Here is a 12,958-nt window from a genome sequence, read left to right as displayed (position 1 = left end):
CTCATTCTACTCCCTTGCCATAATTCCTACAATATAACCTGTTAATGTTCTTTCTCTGAAATATAAATTCACTCATTCAGCAAGTGTTTACTAAGTGCCTCCTATATGCAAAGCACTATGACAGGCACTGGGTATAAACTAGAGAGCAAACCATCTTTACTGATTTGATTCTGTAGAGCTTACAATATATGAGAGGAGGGATAGTGATAACAAAATAAATTACAATACAATGTAAGAACTAGGTAGAGAGGGTATAAGGCGCTAAGAGAACACAAAGCAGGAGGTATATGCTTACCAAAATCTTGAGCCATAAGGAAAGCATTCCTGAAAGAATGTCTTCCTAGATGAGGATGAGCGCATTAACCAGGTAAGAAGGGGAAGGATGCATGTTCCAAGAGAGCAGAACTCACTTGAGGAAATGAGAATAAGACGTAAGGGGAGGAGGTGAAGCTAGAGGATGAGCAGGCATTTTAAGCAGGTAGTGCTAGAACAAGATTAAAGGATCACTTGAGTTGCAGTGTGGTTCTGAACGGAACCAGGGTGAGAAGAGATAGGGGCTGTGGCAACACCCAAGGCAGAGACATATCAGGAAGCTACCTCAATAGTCTAAGCAAACACTGTCCAATAGAGATATAATGTGAGATAAAAATGAGAACCATAGATAATTTACAATTTTCTGGTAGCCACGTTTCTAAAAGGTAAAAAGAGATTAAATTTTGATAATGCATTTAATTTAAACTTATATATTCAAAGTACTGTCATTTTAATGTGTAATTGATAATAAAAATTGTTGATGTGATTTTACATTCTTTGTTCATACTGAGTATAGAAAATTCAGTGTATATTTTGCACTTACAGCACATCTCAATTTGGACTAGTCACATGACCATGTCTACTGTATTGGACAGTGCAGGTCTAACTGAAAGATGATGGTGGACTGTATTTAAGGGAAGGGGGAGCAGGGATAAAGCAAAGCACAAAAACATCTGATATACTTAACAGTTAAGACTAAACAGAGCCTGGTGATTCACTGTACTCAAGTACAGGGAGAAACACTAGTTAAGAATTACATTCCCAGGTCTCTGTCTCCAGCAAGCACTTTTTTTTGATCTAGGGAACCCAGGAAAAGAAAAAGATTTGGAGCAGAAGATGAAATGTTCAGTCTTAGGTTGGCTGAATTTGAGACATCTAGGGGGGGCAATGTTAAGTAGACAGTGAGTGTGAAGTTCAGGAAAGAGAACTGGGCTGAAGACAGTTGTTAGGAATAATGATGATATAGTCAGTAATTGCATCCTTCCCAGAGGAAAGTATAAGGAAAGTAACTAAAGCAGAGCCTAGAGCACCATGAGGGGCACCAACATATAAGATACTGGCAGAAAAAAAATTCCTGAAAAGGGAACTAAGGCGTGGTCAGTCAAAAGGACAACCAGCAGAGCATGGTAACATAGACACCAGGCAGATCTCTCACTTCATTGCTCCTACAAGACTTGCTCATCAACCCCACCAAGACTGCCACTCTCTTGAACTTTTTACTTTATCACCATCATTCTTTCCTGTCTTTGCTTCTCTTTACATATCTGACCATATCTCATTATGACCAGTTTCCTGCCAATTATCAAGACCTTGCTGTACTGTCCTTCTCTTGCACCTGGGTTGGCAAAGCTGTAACCCAGAATTATTCTAATTGTGTGCTTTCTCTGTATCACACAACTGAGCAAATTAGTACTAACAATAAGTCTGTGGTAACAAACTTCAACAGACTCCCAATGTTGCTTGAAAATTCTTCTAAACTTCCTAAATTGTATTCTGAAGAAGATATTATTTTCAAAAAAAAACTTTTTTTAATAAAAATAAGATTCAAGAACTGCTAAGAGTTTGGAAACTGCTACATTCTAAGAGTTTCACCATATAGATTATTAGCCCTCCCTCTCACAAACTTCATACCCAAGATCCCTTCAAGAACGTAAGAATCCCTGCCAGAGCTTTTGATTCCATCAGTTTCCACTCCAGTTATCCATCACTCTAATATCCTTAATTTCAGTCTCCATAGAGCCTCTTTCCAACAACCTATAAACATGCTCTCTTAACTTGTGCCTAGCTACCAATTTCTTTATGTTCCACTCCTGTTCTTTCTTATCCAACCTTCTTAAAAGACTAATCAACATTCATGTCTCCATTCTCTCATTTATTTATTCCTTAAACTACTTCAATCTGGTATTTGACATATACTTCTAAAACTGCATTAGCTATAGTCAAGATAAGTTGACAAGATAGGTATAACTTGCCAAAATATAATGGATATTTTTCAGACTTCATTTGAATGAACCTCTCATTGGCATTTATCTTGTTTCAACTCCTTCCTTTAGGCCAGTTGCTTCACCCTTAATGTAAAAACACCATCATATAGTTTTCCTTGTAAAGAGCAGCCATAGAGGTATGGCCACTCTTTCTAAGCCTATTAACCTGCCTGCCACTTAAATGTTAGTATTCCTCAGGATTAATCCATTCCTAACATTTAAAAAAATAAACTGACAATAACCCCTTTTGACAAAATAATAAAAAGCTATGAAACCACTTTCAAGAAAAAGTGATTAAGATGATGGACTGGGGGCTTCCCTGGTGGTGCAGTGGTTGAGAGTCCACCTGCCGACCGGGAAGATCCCACATGCCGCAGAGCGGCTGGTCCCGTGAGCCATGGCTGCTGAGCCTGCGCGTCCGGAGCCTGTGCTCCACAATGGAAGAGGCCACAACAGTGAGAGGCCCGCGTACCGCAAAAAAAAAAAACAAAAAAATGATGGACTTCATTTACATCTCTTCTCATGCTAAATACATTTTACAAATGAAAGAAATAAATCTATAATAGTACTGGGGAAAAAATCATGCCTTCAGCAGCTATTTTGAGAACCCCTGGAGGTTAAAAATTAAGAGTGGAGAAACCAAGAGCACAGAAAACCACAGCCTAAAACAAGGCGATGGGTGCGGGTGGTCCAAGGCCACCTGAACTGTTCTATGCGTGCCTACCTGGATACACCAAAAGTACTTCAAACTCAATAAACCTAACCAGAACTTCACATCTTCCCATAAACAGATTTCTTTCTCTTGTGGTTCTCTATCTTGGTTATGGTATCAACATCTACCTAGTCACTCAAGCCACGTCTCTGAGGCTCACCTTTGCTTTTATTTTTTCTTCTCACATACATGCATTCTTCTCACATTCCATTGATGTGACCTTTTAAGTTATGCCCTAAAAAGACAGTATTTTCCTGGGCCCTGTTATCATTACTCTACTTCAGCCAACACTTTCTGTTGCCTTGAGTATGGCAACGCCCTCCAATAGGTCTTCTCTGGTCTTCCCACTTGGCACCACCCCCTGCTAAATCCATCTTCCATAATGCAGCCTGCAAAGGCTTTCTAATGTATCAGGTCTGATCATGCCACTTGCCCGTTCCGTTCATATGTTACACAGCTTTCTTATCTCCTGTAGTAGGGTTGACATGTAATCCCAGGACCACTTCTCTTAAACTGATAACATATATGAATAATTGACCAAGACTATAATGACCAAACATCCAGGTTGCCTGGGACATTCCCATTTTACACATGCTATTCTGACACTTATCATAGAGGCCCCTTTCACTATCAAGTGTCCTAAAATAGACAATAAATTACAGTCACCCTAATCACAATTTTCCACTGAGCCTGAATATGACCTTAGAATCCTTTAAAAAAATCATAATTTATCAAAGTTGACATGCAAGATTAAAAAAATCTATTTTCCATCCTTGAAATATAATGCAAGTTCCTTTGTACGGCATATGTGATCCTCCATGACCTGATCTGTGTCCACCTCTGTGGCCTCACGTCCCACTCTTCCATCTCACAAGTTATGCTCTAGTTATAAAACCACTTGTAGAGGTACTGAATATACTACACTGCTTCACTAATAAGTGCTTAGGCTCATGATAGATATTCCTTCTAACCAGAACACTCTTCCCCTTTCTTTAATCCTATTACATTTGTTTTTGAGAGGAGCTGTAAGTTTTTTTTTAAAAATAAATGTATTTATTTATTTTTGGCTGCATTGGGTCTTTGTTGCTGCACGTGGGCTTTCTCTAGCTGCGATGAGCGGGGGCTACTCTTCATTGCGGTGCACAGGCTTCTCATTGCGGTGGCTTCTCTTTGTTGCAGAGCACGGGCTCTAGGCACGTGGGCTCAGTAGTTATGGCTCATGGGCTCTAGAGCGCAGGCTCAGTAGTTGTGGTGCATGGGCTTAGTTGTTCACTAGTTGTGATGCACGGGTTAGTTGCTCCGCAGCATGTGGGATCTTCCTGGATCAGGGCTCAAACCCGTGTCCCCCTGCATTGGCAGGCAGATTCTTAACCTCGGCACCATGAGGGAAGTCCCAGCATGGCTCACTCTTAATTTCATTTGAGAATCTGCTTAATCTTCCCTTCTTCAGACAGATACTTCCTAAACCACTCTAACTAAAAATAAAATAGGATGTTTACTCCAACCCTGCTATCAGGGTTCCAATAGCAGGGTTGTTCCAATGCCTATCAAACTTTATTTTTCTCTGTAGTTCTGAAATATTATTATGTAGTTACTTATTTGTCTCTGTCTCCCATGAGAATGTAAACTCAATGAGAATGTAAGAAGATTCTATTTGCTTCATCAGTATAACTCCAGCTCCCAGAGCAGTTCATGTCCTATCGTAAGCTTTCAATAAATGTTTGTCAAACAAAGGAAAGTCCAAGGAACAAGTCTTAATTCCTTAGAAATACTTCTTCAAGGTTTGTCAAAGTGCTTGATTAGAAGCATAATTTAAATTATCAAATTTATACAGATATAAGCCACAGAGAGTCTATAAAAATGTTTAAAAGTTAGGGAGAATTCTGTCCTAATCTATCTTTTTACAGATATAGAAGTTAGACAAGCCCAAAAGGACTTACCGTTCACGAATCTACACATATTTCACAAAAAATTATGTGTATCTAAGTATTTTCCTTATACATGTGTACCAGATTAGAACTTCTATTAAATAATCCTAAGTAAATTAGAATGCATAATCATATAGAATAACTGGAATTCTATCAATTTACAAAATCAGAATGTCTACCTGATTATCTGAGAGCCACATAGCAGTCAATTGCTGTAGCTTTGTAAAGCTAAAGGGCAAATGTTTTAATCTGTGGGAAAAAATACAAACAAAAATTAAACTTTAAAAATGAGAAATGTTAAAATGAGAGCTACATCTAATGGTCTTCTAAACAATGTTATATTATTGCATATGAAAATAGGAGAAAAACATTTAATTCAGGAGAAAACCCAGTATAGGTCTTTGAACAGGATATAAGACAAAATACTATTCAGTTTTATAAGAATTAATTTTAAAAATATAATTCTTCAATTGAATCAATTTGATTGGGGGAAAAATGGATAATCTAATAACCTCAAAAAAAATTATCTGCTAAGAAAAACTGGTAACTATCCCTACCTTACTGCAAAGGCAAGGACAAATTAAACAATGTCTCATAAAATTGCTTTGGATGTTTTACTTGCCTTTACAGAGAACAAACTGTTATAGGAACCACTCTGAGTAAGAGCTTGTTATAAATACTGCACTCTTTTTATTTCATTGTGACCCAGCACTTTCATACTCAAAAAGACTATTTTAACACTATAATGAGTAAAAACAAAGTAACAGCAATACTCAGTAGAATGCTAAATTGGAACAGCACCCTACTTAAAGCTTCTGTCTTATGCCTATCTATTCTATGCCTAACTTCCAAGGAACCTAGGGAATCTAGGTCTCTAGAAACCTAGGGTGCTGGAACTTAGGGCTCTAGTTTTAGGGGACAAAGTATGGGCTGAAACAAGGATTTAATTTTAAAAGGGATTTAATTTTAAGGATTTAATTTTCAACCACACTGGATAGCTATAATTAATAATTTACAAGTGGGGGCAGGGACAGTAGTTCTTCTTAAATAAAATGGAACAGTCTGAATACCCTAACTAGTCAGAAAACTGAGTTTACATTAAAGCTCTATCTTAAAAGCTATGTGAATCTCCTTAAATCTGAGTCTTAATTTTCTCCTCCATAAAATGGGAATATCCATTTATTACTTTATAGGGCTGTTTTGAATACTTTGTAAGATACTACAAAAGCAAAATGTAAAAATGCCCTTACAATGTTCTTTTATCACTATTAGTATCTTTACATCAGAAAAAATTATGGACAATCTGTTAACTTAAACATTGTTCCAATTTGTGATCTATTTTGCTCTATACCTTGGCTGCGTTGTCCAAAATTATTTGAGTGGGTGTCTAATCACACCTTTGCCCAGATTAATACAAGGAGTAGATTAGATTAAAAGCTGCTCTGTTCAACAGCAGTTATTAAGGTGAAGATCTGACTTTAGAAATAAAAATGGCTACTATAAGGAGATAATTAAGACTATATAGCTAAAGTCAACATAAAATGAACTGTGACAACCACAGTACGATAATTAACATCAGGTAAAATTAAATCATTCTTTCAAATGAAAATTCTACACAAAAAACCAAAAATATATATGAAAAGAAAAACATGCATTAGATTTTCTAACACATATAATGAAATTTTAATTTCATCCAATAGATGTCTTCTACAAACCAAATGATGAATTACATTGTTACAAACCTATTGTCACTCAAATTAATGACTTTTAATTTTTGCATATCACCCATTTCCTCTGGAAGTGTCTCAAGTTTATTGGAATGGAGAAACAACACAGTTATATTTTTCCAGCTTCCAATCTGAAAGAGAAACACAGAATTGTGGATCAAAACTTCGCCTACTGCTTAACAGACATTAAGTGAAGTATCATTTTCAAAAGTTATAAAAAATACTCTTCTCATTTATAAAAGGAAATATATTTTCCCTTTTCAATTATTAACTTTCATGTATGGAGAAAAGAATTTAGGTATCTCTTGAAAATCAATATAACTAATTATTATTCAGAAAATAAATAACTTAGTTACAAAATTATTTCTGAAAGAAAATAAAGAAAACCACACTGATAGCTATAATTAATAATTAGAAAAAATAAAAATTCAAAATAAATTTTAAATACAGTACCTCTGGGGTTAACTGTTGTAAGTAATTATGATCTGCAGCAAACGTTCTTATATTAGTAAGCTGCCCAATAGATGAAGGCAAAGCTTCAAGTTCATTGAAGCTACAATCCAGTTCTTCTATTGACACTAACCTTTAAAAAAGAAAGCACATATTTTAACAAGAGTTCCTGTATATCATTCAAAACTTAAGAACTTATGACTATTTGAACTTGACTTTAACAAACCTAGAGAAAATCTACTTCCAATAAACTAAAGTTCACCTATAAAAGTATCAGCCTGTCTTAATTATAAATAAACCCAACCTGCAACCAACTGCTCATTTAAATGCTTTTAGAATCTCCTTTAGATGTTAACAATTATCTGAAAACAATATATGGCATGCTGAACCGAAAGAAAAATCTTCTAGTTCTATTAATACACAAAAATCTTACCCTCCTATAGAGTCTGGCAGATACATTAACTGATTTTCATCTATTTTAAGAGTTGTTACATTCTTCAATGAACCTATCGAGGGAAGAAATAATATACAATTTTCCATCTTGAACTAGAATCAAGTCAACCAACAGTCAATGTGAGCACATATTACATTTGACATGAATCATAAAGAACTTTTAAAAACCAACATATCTAAAAAAGATACCACCCCAACCCCACCAACTCTCTATTCCCTCACCCTGTAATTACAATTTTCACATACATACTACCTCTTGACAGTAGTGTATATTTATCAATTTAACCCTCACTAAAATGTAAGCTTCATAAAAGTATGTACTTTTTGTCTCCCTTTGCTCACTGTAGTAGCCATGCTCCTTAAAACAATGCCATGATAGCACAGTGAAGATACACAATACAAACTTATGGTATCAATGGATTAAAGAAGTGGTACTATGACCATAATTTTCTTAAGTGTATAACAAACTTTTCTACATATTGTACATATACTAAAAACTAAAACAATAAAAATGGAGTTTAATTTAAAATTAAAAGTGTTGAATAAATTATAGTAAAGTTTGCAAAATGTAACCTGAACTAAAACAGTTACGTAGGGGCTTCCCTGGTGGCGAAGTGGTTGAGAAACTGCCTGCCGATGCAGGGGACGCGGGTTCGTGCCCCGGTCCGGGAAGATCTCACATGCCGCAGAGCGGCTGGGCCCGTGAGCCATGGCTGCTGAGCCTGCACGTCCAGAGCCTGTGCTCCGCAACGGGAGAGGCCACAACAGTGAGAGGCCCACGTACCACAAACAACAACAACAACAACAAAAAAAGTTATGTAATTCAATTGAAAAATATGTAAAAATAATTCTGATTTTTATATTTAAACAACATGAAGATGCCAAGATTTAAGTTTTTGGTTCTTTAAGATAATTCAATTTCCTTGATGCATCATCAGACAAACAATTACACAAACACAGTTGACCCTTGAACAACACAGGTTTAAAGTGCATGGATCCACTTACATGCAGAGTTTTTTCAATAGTAAATACTACAGTTCTACATGACCCACAGTTGGTTGAATACATGGATGCAGAACCATGGATAGGGAGGAAATGAATGCAGATACAAAGGTGCAACTACACATTATATGAGATATTCCCACTGTGCAGAGGGTTGGCCCCCTAACCGCCATTGTTGTTCAAGGGTTAACTGCATAGATTTTCGTAGGATTTTGCTTATCTGGCTGTCTTCTTGTGAGTCTAAAATGTAGTTAAGATTGAAAAAAGTTACTAGATAATGGCCACAATCAAGAGTTAAACCAAATTTGGGTAAATTAAACTCTTTTAAAGAATTTAAACTTTATTTCAGTGATAAAAACGACATTTCCTTAAAGTAAAGAAAAACAGTAATGTCAACAAGAGTAAATTGTATAACTGATCACAACAGAAAAAAATTCAAATAAGATCTGTGACTTCAGAGAACAACAGTAAAACTATCTCATAACAAATACAATTTAATATATGGAAGGTCTGAATCAAGAAATGGCATTAAGTTTCTCATATTTTATATTAGCAAATATTAATTACATGATTTAGAGAGCAATACAAACCAATAGTCTCAGGCAGTTGTTGAAGTGAATTGCTTGATAATAGGAGGTCTTGAAGGTTTTCACATGCTGAAATTCCTTCTTCAACCATTTCAATATTATTTTTAGAAACATCCAAATATGTAAGCTGTTTCAAGCTACCGATAAACTGTAAGTAAAAAAAGGGAATCTAATGACTCCATCAACAGTAAGTGGTGAAAAGTTTAGATAATAAACCTAATGCCAAATTATAATTTAAAATTAAATATTTATATGAGAGGATTCATAATTTTTAAAAATGCTATTAGTAATGTATTCAGTAATAAAGCTAAGAGCTCCTACTAATGTTAGCCCAGCAGAGTGACAACAGACATATAATTTTCTTTGGGAACTTAGCTGCCCATCATTTGCAAGGGGGAGGGCAAATATGGGAATTCGTATGGCTTTAGGTCTGAGAATGAACACAATGTCAGCTGCTAAGAAACTACATGGAAAATAGCTTACTTCAACAATTCCCTGGGCAAAATGAAATAAGATATAAAGCCAACTGCAACCACTGGGAAGGACACACTCCATGGCATTAAAAGAGAGTGACAGTTGACCCTTGAACAACACAGGTTTGAACTTCACACATCTATTTACACATGGATGTTTTTCAACAGTAAATACTGCAATACTATACTATTTGTGGTTGGTTCAATCTGTGGATGCAGAACCGCAGATCCAGAGGAGGAACCCCAAAACAATGAAGGAATCTCGGATAGGGAGGGCTGACTATAAGTTATACACAGATTTTTGACTGCGCAGAGGGTCAGTGCCCCCAACCCCTGAGTTGTTCATGGGTCAACTGTGTTTTACAAAAATTTATTACAGAAATTTAAAAATTTTAATCAAGAAAGTGTTGACAAACCCAACCAAAAAATGGGCGGAAGATCTAAATGGACATTTCTTCCAAAGAAGACATACGAATGACCAAAAACCACATGAAAAGATGCTCATCACTAATTATTAGAGAAATGCAAATCAAAACTACAATTCTGATTGTACAAAACCGGTTTTGATTCTACAAAACCGGTCAGAATGGCCATCATCAAAAAATCTATAAACAATATATGCTGGAGAGGGTGTGGAGAAAAGGGAACCCTCTTACACTGTTGGTGGGAATGTAAATTGGTACAACCATTATGGAGAACAGTATGGAGGTTGCTTAAAAAACTAAATATAGAACTACCATATTTAGCTCTATAAATATGGTATAGATTCAGCAATCCCACACCTGGGCATATATCCAGAGAAAACCATAATTCAAAAAGATACATGGGGGGCTTCCCTGGTGGCGCAGTGGTTGAGAATCCGCCTGCCGATGCAGGAGACACGGGTTCGTGCCCTGGTCCGGGAAGATCCCACATGCCGCGGAGCAACTAAGCCCGTGAGCCATGGCCACTAGGCCTGCGCGTCCGGAGCCTGCGCTCCGCAACGGGAGAGGCCACAACAGTGAGAGGCCCGCATACCGCAAAAAAAAAAAAAAAAAAAAAAAAAAAAAGATACATGGGGATTTCCCTGGTGGCGCAGTGGTTAAGAATCCACCTGCCAATGCAGGGGACATGGGTTCGAGCCCTGGTCCGGGAAGATCCCACATGCCACACAGTAACTAAGCCCGTGTGCCACAACTACTGAGCCTGCGCTCTACAGCCCACATGCCACAAGTACTGAAGCCTAGAGCCTGTGCTCTGCAACAAGAAACGCCATTGCAATGAGAAGCTCACACACCACAACAAAGAGTAGCCTCCGCTTGCCACAACTAGAGAAAGCCCGTGTACAGCAGCAAAGACCCAACGCAGCCAAATAAATAAATTTTAAAAAGATACATGCACCCTAATGTTCACTGCAGCACTATTTACAATAGCCAAGACATGAAAGCAACCTAAATGTCCATCAACAGAGGAATGAATAAAGAAAATGTGGTACATATATACAATGGAATATTACTCAGCCTTAAAAAAGAATGAAACAATGGCATTTGCAGCAACATGCATGGACCTAGAGATTGTCACACTGAGTGAACTAAGTCAGACAGAGAAAGACAAATATCATATAAGGACCTACTGATTAGCACAGGGAACTCTACTCAATGCTCTGTAATGACCTATATGGGAAAAGAATCTAAAAAAGAGTGGATATATGTATAGGTATAACTGACTCACTTTACTATACACCTGAAACTAACACAACATTGTAAAAAAAAAAAGGAATGTGTTGACAATTTTAAAAATGTAATTTGCTCCTATCTAACAGTATTAAGAATTAAGTAATCATTTTTAAACTAATTAAAACTTTAAAAAAACTAATTAAAACTTATTTGAAAATGTATAATTCATAAAAATGCAAAGGATAGACAGCAATAAGGAAAGTCTTTAAAATTTGATATACGTACCCCTGGAATAAAAGTCAGTCTATTACCATCCATCCAAAATTCTTTCAATCCACTTAGCTGCTCAAGTACTTCAGGCTATTTAGATTGGGGGGAGGAGGGAATATATTAATTTACTTGAATATATTTATTTGGCAAAAGAAGCTCCCCTGGGAATTTCTAATGGTAAGTTTCACTTTAAAAAATTAGGAAAAAAAAAAGCAGAGCCAAGACTCAAGCCCTTCCACTATATTATAGTTATTACACAAATATTACTAAACAGATATTCCATAACAGATTACATAAAATTCCTTTAAGCTTTTGATTACATAACAGGCTCAAGTATTTATACAATTAATAAATAAAACAAGACCCATTACTTTCAAGAATACAATAAAAAGATACTCTCAATCATTATCTGTAAAAAGATGTAGACTTTTAGGGAATCTTAAAAAAAAAAAGATATTCTCTGATGACCTAGAGGGAGGAAAAAAGAAATAAGGCAATATACATCCTAAAAGTCCAATAATAAGGGAAAGGTAAGTAAACCAAGGCATAATCATATGATAAGCGTATTGTGTTATTTTCAGCTTCCTGCAATTACATGGTACAATACTGTTCATAACATGACGTTGAGGACCAAAAAATTAAAAAGGTGTAGTGGACTTTGGTATTCAGGTAAAATTTTGCTCTTAGGCAAAATTCACCCTTGGAGGCTCTTCTGAATGCATCCTTTGAAGATATTTCCGTCATTCCAAAAACCTGTGTCCAGTCATTGACAGTATGATGGCATGGAATGTCATCATATCTAATCACCATAATAACATGAGTAATACATAAAAGGCATGTCATTCAGATTTACTGTTAACATTAAGTATAGGTAAGAATTCAAGGTTTAAATTGTATTAAAAGAAATCTCTTTCTGTGCTTTACCTGTTACAATTCTAACAGTAATTTTTTTTAATGTGTAGTGTTGGAAGATGGAAATGGTACAAAAATTAATGATTCTGAATGATGCTCTGATTCATAAAATAAACAATAATTTAGAATTTTCAAATAGTTAATATGGAAATAGATGAATACATATAAGACAAATATTGAGAAAATGTACAACAGTTAGATACTTTAGGAAGCACAGAATATTCATTTTTTCACAGGAGTAAAAACTTCTACAACACAGAGTAAAAGTCATCATATACCAGCTTCAATTAAAATATAATAAAGAATATACTGCACATTGTTAGAGCTTGGAGTTGAGGCCACTGGCCAATGAACTCACAAGTGTAGGTAGTGTGCTACATGAGGGGCAAGTTTTTCGCTAACATCACAAGGGTCTCTGGCCCAATGAGTGGAGTTTGATAGTAATACTTGCTACAAATGTAAAAAAAAAGAATATAAAGTAGCATATTTTAG

General features: G+C 36.0%; 1 protein-coding gene and 1 non-coding gene across 13 annotated transcripts in view; one reads left to right on the top strand and one right to left on the bottom strand.

Annotated features, from left to right (window-relative positions):
• The window catches only part of ERBIN (erbb2 interacting protein), a 117,714-nt gene that overhangs the window by 31,376 nt on the left and 73,380 nt on the right, over positions 1-12,958 (bottom strand). For all 12 annotated transcript variants that reach the window (XM_067031051.1, XM_059062270.2, XM_059062267.2 and 9 more), the window contains 6 exons: positions 11,570-11,644; positions 9,160-9,304; positions 7,548-7,620; positions 7,118-7,247; positions 6,680-6,795; positions 5,117-5,186 (listed from right to left, as the gene is read on the bottom strand). In XM_067031051.1, the coding sequence (XP_066887152.1) occupies positions 5,117-5,186; positions 6,680-6,795; positions 7,118-7,247; positions 7,548-7,620; positions 9,160-9,304; positions 11,570-11,644 (609 nt within the window). The remainder of the gene's footprint in view (positions 1-5,116; positions 5,187-6,679; positions 6,796-7,117; positions 7,248-7,547; positions 7,621-9,159; positions 9,305-11,569; positions 11,645-12,958) is intronic.
• LOC131756489 (small nucleolar RNA SNORA62/SNORA6 family) lies at positions 12,775-12,924 on the top strand. The gene has a single exon (XR_009335663.1). It is a non-coding gene; the product is annotated as a small nucleolar RNA SNORA62/SNORA6 family (small nucleolar RNA).

Source organism: Kogia breviceps, chromosome 4 (assembly GCF_026419965.1).
Source record: "Kogia breviceps isolate mKogBre1 chromosome 4, mKogBre1 haplotype 1, whole genome shotgun sequence".
In the NCBI taxonomy this organism is placed as follows: Eukaryota; Metazoa; Chordata; class Mammalia; order Artiodactyla; family Physeteridae; genus Kogia; species Kogia breviceps.
This window is presented reverse-complemented; position numbering and strand designations above follow the sequence as displayed.